Genomic DNA, 20,774 nt, shown 5'->3' on the forward strand with positions numbered 1-20,774 from the left:
AATAAATGATTTGAAGCCATTTAACTATATCAATTCCCTCTAAAGAGGAAAAGGAAGTTTAGATAATGAGAAGAGCAATTGTGAATGCTGTTAACAAGGTAAAGTATTCCTGCAAGTGCCAACTTGTCTATTTGAAATTAAATTACAGGTTAGTATAGAACGTGTGGGGTTTGCATTGCCAACATGTAAAGAAGGGCCATCAGTAACATCTGAAAATGTGATCATTTTGTCCTGGGTCTTTATTTTTTTGGCTAGTAAAAGCAGCTGAAAGGAAAAAGGGAAGTGAATTCGTTGAGAAGGCTGTTTGATCTGAGATTCATACATACTGTGGAAGTCCTAAGTACTGAAAAGGGAATATTCTGAAGGATACAATGAAGGCACAATACCTTATGCAGTTTGGCAAATCTAAATATTAATGAGTTGCTGTATTTTATTTGTCTAAGTATCTCTGGCAAGAACCAACTTTTATATGGGTTTTCCTACTGAACCAAAATCTTCTAGCACTTAAATTACTCCTCAGGAAGTTAATTTTTTTGTGTACATTTACTGACACTGAAGTGACAATTGACCAAGGTCACTAAGTCTTATTAATGTTGCTACACAAGTACCCAACTTACAGGAAGTAACTTATGCAGCAAGAGTTCTGACTACCCATTAAATGAATGATAACTTAACATTTAGCATTTAATTAATAACTGCTGGCTCTTTGAATAATAGCACTGAATTAGTTGTGGTGATTTTTAAATATAGAAATGTACCTTCATTCATCTTAGCCAGCCAAGTAATAAGGATTTATTAAGGGTCTACTATATGCCAGTTACTGTACTAGGCACTGAGGATACAAATATAAAGAATGAAGTAATCCCTACTTACATTGAGCTTATATTCTAATGAGAGACAAGTACATATAAAAATACATACAGCATAAATATAAAATTAGTAAATACAAAATAGTTAAGCGCAAGGTAGTTTGGTAGAGAGAGCTACATCAGAGAAAGAGAGGGACTCTAGAAGGTGGCAGTAAGGAGGAAATGCATCCCAGTCATGAGGAATATTTAATACAAAGACATGGAGATGGGAAATGAGAGTTGAGGAGTCTTATATTCAGTGGAAGGAAGCCCATTTTGGCTGGAGCATAGAGTTCAAAAGGGAGAATAATGTTCCACGTGCCCGTAAAGATAGGTTAGGGGAAATGGTCTAGAGCTTTCAAAATTAAACAGAAGAGTTTATATTTGATCCTAAAGGCAATAAAAATATCACTAGAATTGATTGAATAGGGGAGTCACATGATCAGATCTGCCCATAAGGAAAATTACTTTGGCAACTGTGTATAAGATGGACTGATAGCAGGGAGACCAATTAGGAGGCTGTTGCAATCATCTAGGCAAGAAATAATGAAGGGTGAACTAAGGTGGAATGAGTGTGAATGGAAAGAAGAGATTGCATGCAGTAGATGTTGTGAAGATAGAAACAGCAAGATCTTAATAGAAATGGATTCTATTCAGCAGTTAGTAATTAAGCACTTACTGTATGCTGATTACCTACTTGGGGTGCTAAGAAGGATAAATGTTTCTCACTTCCAAGGATCTTACAAACGGTTGAGAATTTGTACCTGAAATAATGATTGAGATTGAATTCTGGACGAAGATGCTGAGTTCCAACTAAGTAGATGGGGACTGAATTCTTCAGTATTCTAGATTTAGATACTTATTAAGCGTATAAATATAGAATTATTTCTCTCAGCTTGGATAAAACTGTATGCTTCATTCTGTGAAATCCATATCTTTCATAGCAGATAGATATAGGTAATAACCAGAAAACATTAAAATCTTGTAGAAGAAGGACTGTTGTGTTGTAACTTCAGGGTGTACACCTGGTGATCTAAATTTGCATATCAAGTACTCACCAATTAAAAGTGTCATGGACAGAGTACTAAATTCTGCTACTGTCCAATTTTAAATTTTTATAAGTTCTGTTTTTTTTTCTAAATAACTTTTCAAGAATAACATAAGGGAGTTGCTATCCAACATTCGGTACAAAACTGGTATCTTATAAAATGTCTTTAGTTTGGATTCTAACCACATCATTTTCAGTAATGAGCAACACCACAGACCTGGTATTGCTTCTATACTGTTTTTAAAAAAAAACACATCTAAAAAGTGACTAGGAAAAACATCCAGAATAGAGTTTAATTGTCACAAGAGCGATTTGTGGGTCTAACTGTAAGAGTATTTAGATCAAAATCCTACATTCCCTAAAAATGTAGGCTAAATGATATAATTTTTTTTTTAATTTATGGGCAGTTGGGGTTAAGTGACTTGCCCAGAGTCACACAGCTAGTAAATGTCAAGTGTTTGGTCTGAGGCCAAATTTGAACTCAGGTTCTCCTGACTTCAGGACGGGTGCTCTATCCACTGTGCCACCTAGTTGCCTCTAGATGATATAATTCTTAAAGATGCATCAGTTATAGTAATGAGTGCTAAGACAAAGTAGAATTATGTCTATGAGATTTCATATTTATGCCAGAGAAATGAGGAATCAATATTTTGATTTCAAAAGATTATCTTTCATGTGCTTGTAGGAGGAAAGATCCTGTTGATGTAAACAAATTTATTAAAAAGATTAAATATGTATGTGTTCCTTAATTGGTGTTGCATCAGTTAAGATATCTCACAAAATTTTCTTAAATGCCTACCAGGAGAATTATAAAGCCCATCATCTTGGCCATAATTGAATGTATAATTTCCTTTACTAACAAGTACTACAAATGATAACATGGGGCAGAAATGTAGTTAAACATTGGCTTTCACTGAAATTTACTGATTTGAGGTTTCATTTCTTATATACAAAATCCTCACCTGCAAGTTGGACCTTTTTTTTTTCATCACTATTTCAACCAAAGAATTAATTTCATTCATTGGCTGACAGCTTTTAACAGTAATTTTACTCTCATACATGACTAAAAACAACTTTCATCTCTGGTGACCGAAAATGATCTAGTATAAAATTAAATTAACTTAGTAAGATGGGAACTGAAAAACAGTGACATTTCTCAATTCCTATCAGTCCTATTTGTCCATAAAATCAGGTCAGTAAGTATTCTAGCAAATAACATATAGCTATTTTTAAGGAATAAGATGTGGAAACCAGTGCATTTGTGGCAGTAACGGTATATGCCATTAGATGTATCAAAACTGAGGGACAAATTATATTTATAATGTCATTTTATTACTTCAGTAATATAAACAGAAAAGAAAGCTGTGGTATTTTAGGTAAAAAGGTCTCATTTCCCATATAAGAGTGTGCTTGTACACACATATATATGCACACATACATACATACATACATACATACACACACACACTCACATGCATACATACATACATACACTCATACACATACGTTGATGTCAACAGAATGTCATAAATATGTATATATGCATTATATATACATATATATGCTACCAAATATGGTAACATATTTTCCTGTGAGAGGTTATCTAGCCAACTTTCTCCTCATCTTTCAACTTCCTCCCAACCTTCTGCCATGTAAGTTCTGACAATTTGTATTTTCTTAGACTATAGTCCCATCAGATCTCCTAAGCTACCATGATGGCTTAGGGGAGCCCGTTTGTGGCTTCTGCTCTACCAGTTCAGCAGTGAACCTAATACAGTAGATACTGGGCAGTCAGCCTGCCATTTCTGAGACTTGCAGGTGCTCATTTTGCATTTCTGTAGGTATTAGAATGAACATAGCTAAGGTGGCATACTTATCTTTTCCATTATTACTTGTAGTTCTTTGCCCAAGTATACAATAGAATGACACAGAGATGTATTATATGACTTTAATATCTCTCTTCCATGAATGAGAGGGAATGCAAAAAAGAAGAGATGGTCAAATATATAGGTCTTCCAGCTGATCTAAAGCTATGGCTTTCCTTCTTATTTAGTTTTAATAGCCTAAATAGGGAGAATAAAGTTGATGTAGCTCTGAGATGGGAAAACAACCTGAAAAGCATTTTACCTGCCAAACTGGGCTAAAGTCCCAGAGCCATCCTGGGAAGAGGCCAACTCCAATTTAAGAATTCATAATGAGTTAAAGGAGAGTTCCATCCATGGCTTAAACCAGGAATAAATCAAGCACAAATTAATAACAGCTAAGGATTATCAAGAAAGCTATTAACATGTTCCTTATCAGTCTGAATATGGGTCACACTTTTCCCACAAATTTCCACCTACTAATATAGTATATATTTAATTCTTATGCTCTTTATATATCATCTTTAAATACAGTATACTTATTATTATCGACTATTAGCATCTCTACCACCACCACCATCACTCCAAACCTCCAATGAAACATAAGTTTCTTGAAGGAAAGGAATGTCATGTGTGTGTCTGTGTCTGTCTGTCTGTCTCCAGTAAGTACTTAATAGTGCTAATGTTAGGTACTTAATAATACTAAGTAGTTAATAAACACTTCTTGAATAATATTCTTTAAGGTTCCTATGTTTAATTTAGAGTTATTGAAAATTAACTTCAAAAAGTAGACTAACAAATAGAAAAAAAGTATGACTATCTATTCATTATGCTTTTAGCTGAAGCCTGTTGATTCCCTCCCCCAACTCATACGCCCGTAATGAAGAGACTGTTCCTCACTTGGTGACACTGCAGACAAATTTTACAGATTGTATCTACATAATTACAAAGAGTAACCAATAGGACATAAAAGCTTCTTGAATGTTGACTAGGGTTGCTACCTTGTAGAAAGAGAAATGGACTGGAATTCAGGAGAGGCATCATGTATAGGAGCTGTCACATGTAAAAGGGGTTGGATGGACTGGTTCTGTTTGACCTCCAGAGGGCAAAATAAGGAGCAGTGGGTAGAAGGTAGAAAGAGGTAAAGTAAGGTTTGATTTCAAGAAATGATCCCTAACAACTGTTGTCCAAAAGTAGAATAGATTGCGTTAAGAGATGGTGAATTTCCCTGCCCACACGCCTTGGAAGTCTTCAAAGAGAGACTGGATGACAAGTTGTCCCATATGTCATAATGAATATTCCTTTGGGGGAGTAGTTGAATTATGTGATTCTTTCCCAATACAGTTTCATTGGCACTTGCATAGAGATTTAAACAACCTTAAATACTCAAATGAATCTGTGATCTCACTGATTCAAGAGTTCTTCCCAGTGATGTAGTTCACAACTTATCTATGCTTGCTCAGACCGAGGGGTGCTGATGAACAATTCTCCCCCAAACTCATTTAAGCTTGTTCTGCAGTATGAGTTCATGGGTGCAACACAAAAGCATGAAGTTCTTAACATAATATGACAGTTCTTTGATTTAATTTTTATTGATAGTTGTCAATTAGCTGGATGTGCTATATTCTTACAACCTGCCAATATTTGTGTTGTTCCCCCCCATACTTTAATCTTTTAGAACTATTTAAGGAAGTGTTTATAAGGGGGGGGCAGTTCTTTATCATTGTGTGACATTTGTATGTTCTAATTTAAAATTGAGAAATTTGACATTATCTTCACTTTTGGGGGGGAGGGCAACTGAAGTTAAGTGACTTGCCCAGGGTCACACAGCTAGTAAGTGTCAGGTGTTTGGTCTGAGGTCAGATTTGAACTCAGGCCCTCCTGACTTCAGGGCCAGTACTCTATCCACTGTGTCATCTAGCTGCCCCAGTCTTCACTCTTACTATAAAACACTCTGGGTAATAATTCTTAGGGGGACAAAACAATTGAAGAAGTCCAAAATACCATTTTTACAGATTGGTGGTTGTTAGTATGTTTTAAAAGAAGGATAACAAAATTCATACTTTCAGTCCTTGATTTTACCAAAAGCATTGTGCTTTTTTAAATGTGTCAGTTCGATGGTAATATAAATTTGTATTGCAAATTATGCACCTACATAAATGTATGTCCTTAATACCATATTAAAATATAAAATTGCCTAGACTAGATAGAAATGAATCAAAGTAATAAAATTAATAAAGTAGCAGTTCCAACAATGTCTTTCTTCTCCTTAACTTTAGGCCTTGTTTTATTTATATCTTAGCTGCTATTTGCAGGGAAATATGATTATTGCACTAATTTTGTCTTTATAAAAACAGTGTAAATAATTTCACCTGGGTTTAGAAAGAGCAGGTCAAATTTGAAAAGCTATGTCTGACTCTGTTTTTACCAACTTTAATAAAAATACACCCAAGTTATAATAAAAAGGGTCACTGTTTAGTGTACTTTTCTAAAAAGTTATGTCAGATGTTTCTTTTTTTCCTCCCTTCTTCTTTCCCTTTCTCCTCCATCTCCCAGGTATTATTTTAACCAAGAGATTTGTTGGCGTTTTCTGTGAGTAAATAGATAGATAGATAGATAATATGTATGTGTATGGAAGTACCAACAGTTTTTCACTGAAACTGGGAATTTTTTTTTTAAAGATAGGTTTTGGTTTTTTGTTTGTTTGTTTGTTTGTTTTAAATAAGACTGAATTAGATGTATTTGGTGGGAAATGCCTCCCTACTGTAGATCTGTATATCAGGCAGGAGTGCATAGGCACCATTCTTCTGCTTAGGGTGGGTTATATCAGGGTAGAGATTTTAAGCCCTGTCATTCATGTCTCTGTAAATCTGATATGAACTGAAGGTGTAAGAACAAGTTTTAGAGTGTTCATCCTTTTCCCCCTATTCAATAAAAACTTTTTTTTTACCATTCATGCACTTCTCAGTTTTATACCGCTTGCAATCTAAAACTTTTCATAGTTCGCCTATAATTTAGGAAATAGTTATTCCACAAGTTGATGAAAACCCTTTCCCTTAGGGTCACTTGGTAGACCTTAATATATGTCAGAGATTGAATAAGATCTAGTGGCCAAATTAAAAACATTGGTCGCCACAACTATTAGTAAAGAATTTCAATTTACTTTTAAATAGTTTTAAACATATTTAAAAGGTTTTTCCTCAATAAGTCAGCAATGCCTTTTTTTATTACAGTGAAACTTCCTAAGAAATTCTTCTACACAAACATCCCAGTGTGTGTGACAGCAAAACAAAATCAAAGAGTTAAAGCCAGATTAAAAATAAAGATGTTTAAGGAATCTGCCTGTTGAGCCAGAAGCCGGATTAATAGTAGTAGTTGTAGTAGTAATAGTAGCTGTAGTTTTTTAAAAAGACTAATTGTTGTGACTTATTCCCGTATGATAATTAACAGTTCTATTTAGCATCATAAATTGTTATACTCTTCTCAACTCAATATATCCAAAGTACAATTAATTCTCTTTCCCCAAAAATCTATCCTTCCCCACTTCCTAATTGCTTTATTTCTATTGAAACCACCAGTGTCCTCCCCAGCACCCACATTCACCTCCTTGTCTCTGCAGACCCCTTTAAATCCTCTGTGCAGACAGCTGTTGTTGATTTTGTCTCCACATATCTCTCTCTATTTACACCCTTGTTCAGGCCCCCTCACCTCTTACTAGGAGTCTTGTAATACTGTCCTAATTGGTCTCCTTGCCTCAAGTCTTTTCCCTTTCCAATCCATCCTTCACACAGCTACCTAAGTAATATTTATAAAACACAGATCTGAACATGTCATCTTTCTGCTCAAAAAGCTCCAGTGGCTCCTTAGTTTTAAAAGTGGATCCATATTTGGTCTACACAGAACAGTGATTCTGAACCCCTATAGGTCATCATCTTCTGTTTGACAACTACAGCCCTTTACAATCTGATTCCATCCCTACCTTTCTAGGTCTCTTAGACATTATTCCCCTTCATGCTGTCCTAGCAGTCTCATAGCTCAACTGACCTGCTTCCTGTTGCTCATACAGAAAAACACAGATCCTGTCTCCTTCACTTTGCACAAACCGTCCCCTGCCTGAAATGTATTACCTCCCCCCCTCTGTGTTGTAGAACAAGCACTACCTGTCTTTGAGGCTTTTCCTCTTTTCTCCAGCTACTTGTGTTTCTGCCCCCAATGTAAAAAGTATTACCATTCATTTATTTTGCATATATGTTGTATTTATTTCTGTTGCTACACATTGTTTCCCTATTGTAATGTTAGCTTCTCAAGGGCAAAGGACAGGATGGTGTATACTATAGTATAGCTTAGGGAATATTTGTTGATTGACTCATTGAATTGTAGAATTTTTAAGCTAAAAGAGATTTTAGAAATAATGTAACTGAATCCCTTTATTTTACAGATGAGAAAAGTGAGGCCTAGAGGTTCAGTGATCTAATTAAGGTCATGCAACTAGAAAATGGCAGAAGCAGGACTAAACCTCAGTTCTTCTGACTTCTCATTGAATGTTCCTGCCTCTGACTCTGTGCCTTGTGCCTTCTTGCTGGACACAACGTGCCCCCTAAGGGAAGGGTCTTGGCGTTTCAGTCTGCCCCAAAGCAACAGCTTCCATCTGTGCCAGCACAAGGCAATTTCCACCTTTTGTTACTTTCCCAATCTCTTGATCGGTATATGGAAAACCTTCTGGGCAAAGAGGAGCATCCTTCCCTTTGACCTCAGATCTTCTATCTCTTGCCTTACCTGTCCCTTGAGGGAAGAAGAAGATGAAAGTTGGTGGAGAATGGGACTTCTTTCTCTTGTGGTGTGGATTTGATTTTCATCTTCTGCTACACCCTATCCTGCCTAATCTCCACTTTGGAGGGAAGAGGAGTAGTGAAATGGGACGTCCCAACTGATCACCTGACTGTGTGTCTCCCCTCTCATACTGTACTTGCCTTCAGCCCAATCTTTTGGGAAGTGGAGTGGTACTCCTCACTCAATGGTTTTCACATCTGATCATACCCTTTATATCCCAGTGATTCTGAACTCCTATGAGTCATCATCCAAACCTCATTCCCCACCTCACCTCCCAATTCCTTATTCCCATTCCTTTAAACCTTTCCAACCCAAAGTTTCAACCAAACACCATGCAGCCCCTCCAGTGTTACCTATGGAATGCCTGTTCCATAAGCAACCAACTTCCCTCCTTCCTTAAAGTTTTTCTTTCTTATTTCTTCTGTTATAGCTATTACTGAACCCTGGCTTCCTTCCAATGACGCAGCCTCACTAGCTACCCTTTCCAGTGTTAACTACACCTTCACTCATTCCCCTTGGCTCAGTGGTCGAGAAGGGGTAATTGAAATATTTCTGGCTACCTGTTGCTACTTTCAGGTTCTCCCCCTAAGCTCCATCACTCAGGAACTTTTCCTCTTTTCAGGCTCATGCTATTCATATCTATGACCCAAACAATCCCAGTAGCAGGAATTTAGGGTTAGGGTTACAAAACTCCAGGTCACTCTCCTTTCTTCCTCAATAAGTCCGGTACATGACTTACAATTTTTCTGTCCTCCCCAACTCTTGTCCACATGCTAGGGGACATCAACATATATATTGACTCTCCTTCAAACACTCTGACCATTCAGTTCCTTAACTTACTTCCTGTGACCTACCACTCCTCTACTCCATTTCAGCCACATGCAAAAATGGTCATACCCTTATCCTTGCCATCACCTTCACACTTGCACCACCTCCATGTTCAAGAATTCTAAAACTCCTTTATCTGACCATAATCTATTGGCTTTTTACCTCTTTCTCTGCCTTCGCTTACAAAATTTTACTCTGTCCACACCATGATCTCTAATCCCATGACCCTTTAGGTCTCTCCCAAGCTATCTCTCCTCTTGACCCCTTGGTGAATCAATTTAACTGAACGCTGTCCTCCTCTCTTGAATCTCTAGTTCCCTTATCACTTGTCTGATTATGCCCTGCCAAACCTCAGCCTTGGACCACTCCTACTATTTTCCATCTTTGCTTCAACACAGATGCTGCTAAATGAAGGTGGAGAAAAATCACACAACCATTCTGACTGGATCCACTACAAATTTATGTTACACAACCTCAACTGAGCCCTCACTGCTGCTAGACAGTCTTACCTTGTCAACTCACTGCCCTGTTCTCCACAGAGGCCATTTTTTCATCCTTCCTCACACCTTTTCATCCCTCCTCTTGTAACTCCCCCCTGTGAGCTGAGTACCTTGCTTCATATTTTACAAAAAAAAAAAATTGAAGCCATTTACCATGAGCTTCCTCTTCTCCCTTCTTCTTTATTTCTTGTCATTCATATGCCTTCTGCCCTGATCACCTTCCCTTCTGTCTTGATGAGGTGGCCTTACTGGCCTCACTTTTTACCAAGGCTAACCTTTCTACCTATTCAAGCGATCCCATTCCTTCCCATCTTCTCCAACAGATTGCCCCCTCTGTCATTCCCAGTTTTATCACTTATTTTCAATCGGTCCCTGTCTACTTCCTCATTCCTACTGCCTACAAATATGTCCATGTCTCCCTCATCCTGAAAAAACCCTCACTAGATCCTTCCATCCCCACTATCCATTGTCTATATCTCTTCTGCCATTTGTGGCTAAGCTATAGCCACAGTGCAATGGGTGCCTCCACTTTCTGTCCTCTCATTCTCTTCTTAAGCCCTTACAATCCAGCTTCCAGCTTTATTGTACCACCAAAGATTTGGAAATTTGCTGTCTCCAAAGTTACCAGTGATCTCTTAGTTGCCAAATCCAATGGCCTTTTCTCAGTCTTCATTCTCCCCAACATTTCTGTAGCCTTTGACACTCTTGATCACCCTCTTAACCTTGATACTCTTTTCTCTCTAAGTTTTTTGTACTGTACTCTCTCCTTTTCTCCTGCTACTATGTGATCTCCTTTGTTGGATCCTCTGCCAGGTCATGCCAGATCATTCCCTCCAACCATAGGTATCCCTCAGGGTTCTGTCCTCAGCCCTCTTCCTTACCCCCTCTATACTGCTGTATTTGTTACTCTCATGGATTTAATTACCATCTCTGTGTATGATGGTGATTCTCAAATCTACGTATTCTGTTACATCCTTTCTGCTGACCTATGATCTTACATCTCTAACTACCTTTTAGACATCTGGAACTGGATATCCAGTAGACATCTTAAACTTAACTTGTCCAGAATGGAACTTGTTATCTTTCCCTTAACAACGCGCCGCCCCAACCCCTTCTATATTAATGTAGTAGGCAACACCATCTTTTCAGTCCCTCAGGCTCACAGTCTAGAAGTCATCCTTAACTCATAACTATCTCTAACCACTAACCCCCTTCCCCCCACTCCTAAGCTGTTGCCAAGGCTTGTTGATTCCATCTGTGCAATATCTATTTAACATACCCCCTTTTCTCTTCTGACACTGCTACCACTCTAATGCAGACTCTTATCACCTCATGCCTGGATAATTGCAATAGCCTGCTAGTGGATCTGACTGCCTCAAGGCTCTCACCACTCCAATCTGTCCTCCATTCAGCCACCAAAGTGATTTTCCAGTCCCAACTATCCCTCCCTAATCATTAAACTCCACTGGCTCCCTGTTACCTTTGGGATCAAATACAAAATCCTCTGCTTACCATTCAAAGCCCTTCATAACCTAGCCCCCTCCTATTTTTTCAGTCTGCTTACATTTTACTCCCTACCACATACTGTTTGATTCAGTGACGTTAACCTTCAGGCTGTTCCACAAACAAGACTCCATCTCTCATCTCTGGCCATTTTCTCTGATTGTCCCCCATGCCTAAATTGCTCCCCCTCTACATCTCCATCTCCTGGCTTTCTTTAAGTCCCAACTAAAATCCCATGTTCTACAGGAAGTCTTTCCCAAACCCTCTTCATTCTAGTGCAGGCCTGTACAACCTGCAGCTTACGGCCCAGGTTGCTTGCAGCATGCCAAAGGATTTCCTCTACATACAAAGGATGTTTTCCTCTATATTTTGTGCCAGCTGGGGAAATCCTTTGGCATGCCGTAAGTGACCTAGGGGCCACAGATTGTACAGGCCTGTTCTAGTGCCTTCCTTCTTTTAAGTGTTTCTTACTTATCCTCTACATAGCTTGTTTGTACATATTTGTTTTCTTCTTGTCTCCCCCATTAGATTGTAAGCTCCTTGAAGTCAAGGAATGTCTTGTCTCTTTATATCCCCAGTGCTTAGCACAGTACCTGGAACATAGTAGGTGCTTAATAAATATTTATTGATTGGGTGCTTGATGTTCTTTCTACTATAGTAAGGTATTTATCCTTACATGAGTAGAGACTTAAGTTTACTTGGGGGGGGGAAGGGAGTGAGTTTATAATTGTTTCATGTGAAAATGTCTTTCTCTATTTTACCCATCGATGAATATTAATTCCTTCTACATGTAAGGGACTTAACTCTTTCAGAGTAATGCAGAGCATTTCTCTAGGAGGCAGAAGATCTGGGTCTTAGTCTAATGACTCCACCGCTACCTAGTAGTATGACTTTAAACAAGTCACTTAACCTCTCTGGAACTCAGTTTCCCAAAACAAGGGAAAACTAGATGATCTGTATGTTTCCTCACAACTCTGTGATTCTTTTTATTATTTCTGTGATATCCCTAGTTATTTCTACTCTGAGTTCGAGTGAAACAAGTCTATTTTTTTCAGCCAAAACTGACAACCCTAATTACTGAGTTTATTGAAAAAATTACTTGAAATCACTAAGCTCTTCTCCTAAATGATCTTTCTAGTGCTGTTACATATAAAAACGTTGTTCTCATTCTTTCTAATTCTTTTTTATTTTAAAGACTACTTCACTTAATCTGTAATATTTTCCTTTTGTTTTCAAAGGCACAGGACCTGAATGTGATTGAGGAAGTAATTCGAATGATGTTAGAGATCATCAATTCCTGCCTGACAAATTCTCTCCACCACAATCCAAACCTGGTATATGCATTGCTTTACAAACGGGACCTCTTTGAACAGTTTCGAACTCACCCTTCATTTCAGGATATAATGCAAAACATAGACCTGGTAAGTATGAACAGAGTTCGCAGTCATTTACAAGACATTATTTTTAAAAGTGGAGACATATTCAGACTACAGAGAAAGTTTGGGTTAGCAAGCCTTGATCAGAACTACAGCAATGACATTCCATCCACTCTTTTCAATCCTAGAAAAACAAGAATGATTTAAATTTCGCCACAGTAGTATTTTACCCTTTATTTGTGAGAAATGTCTTTTCTTATACCACTTTAGCCCAATAAGTAGAATCAAGTAGAATCATGGTTTCCAGACTTTTTTTTCTTCTGGCTAAGAGTCTTGGCATCTATCCCATCTGCCTTGGACAAATTCACCCCTCTGTTTTTTTCCTTTTTCCTGTATGTGAATTTCTTATTCTTCTACCCTACCCAACCCTTCCACAACATGCAAATTACTGTGTTTACGTTACTCTGCTCCATTGGTCCTCTTCCTTGTAGCATGTTCTGATGTTGTTTATCGCCATATGAGCCACAGAAGAATCCCCAGCTCCCACTTGGAAAGTGCTGAGTTAGATAATACAGAACTTTAATAAAGGCTATAGAAAGAACATATTCTCCACCAAGGGCTTCTGTTAGATTTGCCATTGTACCAAGGGACTTGTGAACCAAATATGTTTTATACTCTATGGTAGTAAGTGAATCTTTTTTCCCTTTTAGTCCATTAGGTATTAAACTAGGCCCTTGACCTGTAATAATGAGAAAATTGTGCGGTTACCAAACAGCAGATTTAATAAAAGTAAATAACAAATGAAATGAACCATAAAGGAAGAAGTGCATTAAACATGTAACAGCTTTACAACAAAGACAGTTGTTGTTTACCAAAATCCTTGAAATATAAATTAATATGTTTACCTAAAAACATGCTATCCCAAGAAGTGTTCTTTGGATTTGAAAGTAATTTGATGCCCAGTTAAAATTTTCCCAGTTTTTAGAGACTCATTTTTTATGGTATTTCTCTCACCTGATGTTTAGGTGGGCATCTGATTTATTTTGAATTGCTACTTTTCCTCACAGAAATGATCCTAAGACTGTTAAGGTACTTGCTACCTTCATGGATTGAAGAAATTAGCAGTATTCAGGACTTTGAAGTGGGGCTCTAGTGCATTTGGATAAGTGCTAAATAGTGTATTCTAGCCAAGGTCGCCTATTCTTCCTCTGCACCATAAAGTACTGTTATTTACCTTGACTTGCCAAGAATCTTAAATACTCTGTCTTTTGGATGATGTCTTGTGCTAAGAGTCAACACAGGAACCATGCTGATGATCTTTCACTTTCATGAGTCCCATTTTCTGTCTCTAAAATATGGATAATCACATTTCCATATTAAAGGATTTCAAGATCCTGATATGAAACACAATAAGGAAGCCCAAATGAAAGGTCCAGCTTTCCATGAGAAGCTTTTCACTCCAAGCTACATTAACATAAAAGAGGGAAATGTATGCATCATTTTAAGAAATGGCATGGTTTGGACAATTCAAGAATAGATTTTTCTCTCTCAGCATGCCGATGGGAAAGAAAAAGTGTGTTATTTCCCCTTCCATAAATACTATACTCAGATTTCCCATCAGTATTTCTTAAAAACCAGAAACTAAGTTATATTTGTTTACTTTCCTTTCGTAATTCATTTGCACATAACTGTTACTTATGCCAACTCCTTGGACTTTATCTTATGCTTTCAAAATATGTTATCATTCCTCTGTTAATAGTGAATTCTTTTATCTATACTAAAATTTGTTTAAGGTCCTGGATACACTAAATGTGTATTATGTTTTCCCCATTTAATTATATAGGATTAACTACTGGCAAAATACCAGCCTGTCTTATGTAGTTTATGACATTTAATGTAACAAAAGAATTATCTTTTAAGTGAAGTATTCTGATTCTAGATCATAAATTTAATTCTGTCATGAATATGTTTATCAGATGAATGATCTCTTAATTCCACCCACACTTTACTTTATTGACGTTAAGAAGTAAATTCTACTGCTCATATTAACTAACCCTCTTATTTTAAAATTAGTCATTAACTATTCATACTGTTTCTAAAGCTCACATAAATCTAAATAAATACATTATCTTGAATACTTTTATCATTTGAATGATCTCTTAATTTCACCCACATTTTGTTCTTTATTAAAGTAGAAAGTGAATCATATAGGAAACAAGCATTTGTTAAGCACACCTACTATGTGTCAGGTACTGTGCCAAGTTCTTTATAAATATTATATCGTTTGAACCTTACAATACCCCTGTGAGATAGGAGCTATTATTATCCCCATTTTACAGTCAAGGGAACGGAGGCAGAAAGAGATTAAATGATTTTTCCAGGATCATAGAGCTGGTAAGTATCTGAGGCTAGATTTTAATTTAGGCTTTCCTAACTTTGGGCCCAGCACTCTATCCACTGTGCCACCTAGCTTCTGCTCATTAAGGACTAACCTTTGATTTTATTGGCTTTCTGTTGAGAAACTTGTCCATCACTGAAGATCAGCACTCTCTCTGGAACTTATAGACTTATCTATAATTAATTGAAAAATTAAGTGACTTGCCTAGGGGTTACACAGCTGGTATGTGTCAGAGGCCAGGTAGGAACCCAGGTCTCCTGGCTCTGAGGTCAGCTCTCTGTCCACTGCACCAGGCTGCTGTTCTTCATTTCTCAATTAATCATTAAGCATTCATTCTATTTCAGCTGTTTTGAAATGTGTATATATATATATATATATGTATTTATGTGTGTGTGTGTGTGTGTGTGTGTGTGTGTGTGTGTGTGTACCAAATTGTGGATATGTATATTGGCTATAAACAGTCAGAAAGATTAACATTATAACAAATTAATATTTTGCTCAAGGAAGCTAAATCCAATGTAATAGTGCAGGTACTGTTTGCTTTTTTATGCCCTTGCACTAGTTCAAATCAGTCTTGGGTTATAAACTAGCCTCTTATTCTAGACTTTAACATTAATGATGTATTTGCTGCAGAAAATTATTTCCTACGTAGTGCATAAAACTAGCTGTAGTTTTTACAATGTTATATGCAATTTTCCTGTATCAAAACTGTTTCATAATTAATGCTATCTTTCTTTGGAAAAGTAAACTAAAATTAAAACTCCAAATCTTTGCTATCAACCAAACTTGTATTTTCTGAAGCAGCTGGTGATACAGTGAATAGAGAGAACTGAGCCTAGAGTCAAGAAAACCTGAGTTCAAATTGAACTTGCTAGCTATATAACTGCCTCAGTTTCCTCATCCTTAAAATGGAGGTAATAATGGTAGCTACCTCCCAGGATTGTTGTAAGAATAAAGTGTTATAATACTTATAAGGCACTTTGTGAACCTTGAAGTGCTATATAAATGCTTGTTGTTGTTGATTCATTTTCATGCGTAAAGAACCACCAGAACCAAAAAAGTGTTATATAACCCCCTCTTTGTTCTCCCAGTCTCTCTGTCCTATGCATGTATTGTTAACTGATTTGAGATAAGCTGGCCACCTTAATAATAAGGCAAAAATAAAGCAGAACTAAGTATACAAAAACATTTAAATATTTCATAGGAGGATTAGAATGGACATAGAGTTTTTCAGTATGCTTATAATTCTGTCTTGACCTTTATGAACAAAAAAATGCCATACAGTTGATAAATGGTATTTGAGCAATATGACTGTAAAAGGGTAAATGTTTAGATTTTCAAAATGCAAAAGAGAATAGAATCTACATGACTCGTGAGCTGAACTTGATTGAAATTCCTGGGAATATTATAGAATGATCATTAAAGAGATGGTTAGTAAAAGTCTAGAAAGGAAAGCATTGATTACAAAGAGTCAGAATGGTTTCATGAAGAACAGATCATGGAAGAATAACCTTATTTCAGTTTTTGGAGTGCTGTTAAACTAGTAGATCATAAGAATACTGTAAATGGAATCTACCTAGATTTTAGTAAAGCAGCTGCTACAGTAATTCCATTCCATTCTTATATAAAAGATAGAGATATTTTGGCCAGAAGGTAATACAGTTAGATGCATTCACAAATGGTTGAATGGCCTGATTCAAAGAATAGTCATAAATAGTTCAATGTCACCATAGCAGGAGGTCTCCATTAGAGTTCTTCAGGGATCTGTTCCTGGCCTCATTCATGATAAGCGGAGATAGATAGATAGATAGATAGATAGATAGATAGATAGATAGATAGATAGATAGATAGATAGATAGATAGATAGATAGTAGATAGAACTTATTAAGTGCTTACTGTGTTTATCTAAATTATAGGTTACACAATGCTAAAAAGGATGGCCAACACACTATATGATACAGTCAGGATCCAAAAAGATCTTGATAGACCAAAACAGAGGGTTGGATAAGATCAAATTTAACAGAGTAAAATGTAAGGTCCCATAGTTAGATTGCAATGTATCAACTTTACAAGCATAAGATGGGAAAGTGTGGTTGGACAACAGCTTGTCTGAAAAAAAATTGAGGGTTTTTAGAGGACTTCACGTTTAATAGGAATTAGACATATGATGTGGGAGCCAAAAGCTCTAATGAAGCCTTGGGCTATGTCAAGAGACGGAGCTTTGAAGAACAAGATGATGGTCCCAGTGAACTTTGCCCTGGTTGACCACATCTAGAATTTTTGTTCAGTTCTGAGAGCCACAGTTTAGGAAGGACATTGATAAGCTAGAGAGTCATTAGGGGGAGGCATCTGGGATAGTGAAGGGCCTTAAGACTGTGTCATAAAAGGATCAGGTGAAGGAACTGAGAATGTTTAGAGTGAAGAGAACACTCGGGGAGGGGGGAGGACAACACAAAACACGATAGTTATCTCCACATACATGAAGGGCTAACATGTGCAAGAGAAATATTTGGCCCCAGAGGATAAAATTGATGGATGAAAGTTGCAAATAGGCAAATTTAGTCTTGAAGGCAGGAACCTTCCTTACAGTTAGAGCTGTTCAGAAATGGAATGAGCTGCCTCAGGGCCTTCTCACTGGAGGTCATTAAGCAGAGCTGGATGAATACGTGTCAGTTCTGTTATAAAGAGGATGCCCTTGAGGTGTGATTCGGACTAGATGGTCACTGAGGTTCCTTCCAGTTCTATGAGGCTGTGTATGGAAAACCATTGAGGCTTCTTTTCAAATGTCTAATCATCTCCACCCCTCTGCTCTTATTTTTTTTTTATCACTATGTGAATTTGTCTTTCTTAGAGTTTAATTGTTATTATTTTTTAAGTGACATCAAGAAATCACATCCAAGGATTGTGAAATGTAAATAAATGGCATACATCATGGTCGTACATCTTTAGGTAGATGACATCCTTTGATGACTCCATAGATCCCACTTTCATGGGAGTGTGGTGTTAATTCCATGCTTTTGTAGAAAAAAGGAACACCTCAAGACAAAAATATGAGGAATCCTTACTCCCTTCTATGCAGAGAAGTCTCAAATATTCCCTCATGGTAGCAGAGAATCATGGTTTCCTCTTTCGTTCCTAGACAAGTGATCATTAGCATTAGCATTGCTAGTAATTGTATTAAACTCATGGTTGATGCAGCCCATTTCCTTTTGCCAGCCATAACCATAAGTAAGAGGAAGTATCAGCCTTAAAAGTTAAACATAGTCCACAATAGTTTCAAGTACAGATGTGTCATCATTTTATATGATGTTTTCTGATACTTGTTTTGTTCTCAACATTTTGTTGCCTGTTTTAGCCCTCGTAGCATATTAGGCCAACAAATAACGATGCCTGTATACTTTCCCTGTGCCCTGAGCTCCTTATTCATTCAATCCAGTTATTCAGTAAACACTTGAAGCACTATGCAAAGCAGTTTCTTAGATACAAGAGAGACACAAATTTGAGATAAGATGGGCTTTCTGTCCTTATGGAGATGTCTAAATGTTGCTGTTTTGTGAATGACATCGTGATAGTTGCATCAAACTGCACAATAATACAGAAGAGATTCATAACCAGTTTGGTCTGACCATCCACATAGATAAAAACAAGTGGATGAAGAATGTCCAATGCCTAGATCATGAAATGCACTTAGATGGACAGCCTCCAGAACTTGCCCATCAAATATGTATATCTGAGGTAGTTTAAATGGGCAAAGTCTAGAATTAAAAAGGAGGAAAGAAAGCAGGTCAGATTGCCTTCAGGAAATTGACCCCAAATGTTTCCCACAAATATAGCCTTATCTTCTCAGTATTAGTATTCAGCCTATACTATTATATGTCTGTGAGATGACAACTCAACAATATTTGAAGAATTGAAAATAGGTGTGACAGAAGGCAGTGAAGAAACACATTGTTGGTATGAGCTGGCAGCAACATAAAATAAATGAGAAATTTCAAAGTAAAAGAGGAATTAAAAATGTCATCAGGGAAATATATGATTAAAAAAAACACACAACTGGTTACACGTTGAATACAAGAAATAATAGATGACCACCTAAGTGATTTCCTTAAATGTCCAAAGGAACAAGACCTCTAGCATGTTTAAGTGGAATATGGGGGGAGCAAAATAGACAGGCATGACCTGCATTGTAGGAGGAAAGAACCAGATCCATGGGCTAGAAAGAGCTGAGAAATAAACACTGTAAAATACATGATTTGGCAGTTCATTAGGCTGTTAACAAAACAAAGTACTATGTGAATTCCAAGAAGAAAAGTTGTTATTGACCTGGAAGGGGGAAGTGGAAGGCAGGAATCATGGAAGGTGGTACTAGGAGAGAAAGCTGGAAAGGTAAGGTAGTACCAGATTGTGGAGGGTGTTAAACACCAAGGATCTGTGCTGGTTTACATTCTTATCCATGATTTCTATAAAGGGACCAAATGTATAATGCTCATTGGATTTGTAGATGACGCGCGCGCCGCCCCCCCCCCCGGGAGAGATGGCCAACACAGACGGCACTAGCCTGGAAAAGGCAGACTGTTGGCCGATTGTGAAGGATTTTCAGTACCAAACAGTTTTTATTTTATCATAGAGGCAATAGAGAGCCACTGGAGCTTTTCGAGCAGAGGACTGACATAGTCATGAAGTCAAGGATGACTTTGAGTTGTGAACTTAGATAACCAGAAGGAATAATTATCAGTCAACTAGCATTTATTGAGGACCTGTTCTGTGCCAGGCACTGTGTTAGGCACTGGATATACAAAGTATGAAGCAATCCCTGATCATAAAGAGTTTTATATTCTAACAGAGGAGACAAGTACGTATGTTAGCGTATAGAGAATAAATATAAATTAGTTAAATTAAGGTAGTTTGAGAGGGAGGGCTCAAGCAGCTGAAGAAATCAAGAAAGGTCTCACATAGAAGGTGGTGTTGAGGTAGTGGTGCCTTTGACAGAAATTGGGAAGTTAGGAAGAGGAGTGAGTTTGGGAGAAGAAATCTGAATTCTGTTTTGGACATGCTGAGTTCGAGATTCCTGAAGGACGGCCATTTGAAAATATGCAATAGCTAGTTACTGATATTGGCCTGGAGTTCTTAGGAACTCCAAAAATCTTAAGAAGGGAGGGAGAGGATTTTGAACTCAAAATTTGAAGAAGAAAAAAAGGATGTTGTTTTTACATATAATTGGGAGAAAAATAAAATAGAATAGAAAAAAAGAGGGAGAGAATATGGAACTAAAGGTAAATAAAATGAATGCTAAAAAAAAGAAACAGTCTTCAATTCAGAATAACGTATAGAGGACTGAAACTATAATTCACTTTTTTACTGAGCTCCATATGTAACTAGATGCTTAATTACATTTTTAATGCTATGTGGAAGAAACCTGGCTTAAGTTAAGAGTGTGCAGTCTAGTGCAGCAGGGTTGGGTTTGTTTTGTTTGTTTATCTCAAGTTCAGCATGAGCCAACAACCAATATGGCTGCCCAGAAGACTAATGCAGTCTTATGCTGTTTGTAGTAATATGCTGTTCCAAATTACATAGATACTAG

At 37.2% G+C, this 20,774-nt stretch overlaps 1 protein-coding gene across 3 annotated transcripts in view; it reads left to right on the forward strand.

Annotated features, from left to right (window-relative positions):
- The window catches only part of DYM (dymeclin), a 571,335-nt gene that overhangs the window by 453,075 nt on the left and 97,486 nt on the right, over window positions 1-20,774 (forward strand). For all 3 annotated transcript variants that reach the window (XM_078153263.1, XM_020985814.2, XM_020985816.2), the window contains one exon: window positions 12,658-12,840. In XM_078153263.1, the coding sequence (XP_078009389.1) occupies window positions 12,658-12,840 (183 nt within the window). The remainder of the gene's footprint in view (window positions 1-12,657; window positions 12,841-20,774) is intronic.

This window comes from Phascolarctos cinereus, unplaced genomic scaffold, assembly GCF_003287225.1.
Source record: "Phascolarctos cinereus isolate Bilbo 61053 unplaced genomic scaffold, phaCin_HiC Scaffold_4;HRSCAF=312, whole genome shotgun sequence".
Taxonomy (NCBI): Eukaryota; Metazoa; Chordata; class Mammalia; order Diprotodontia; family Phascolarctidae; genus Phascolarctos; species Phascolarctos cinereus.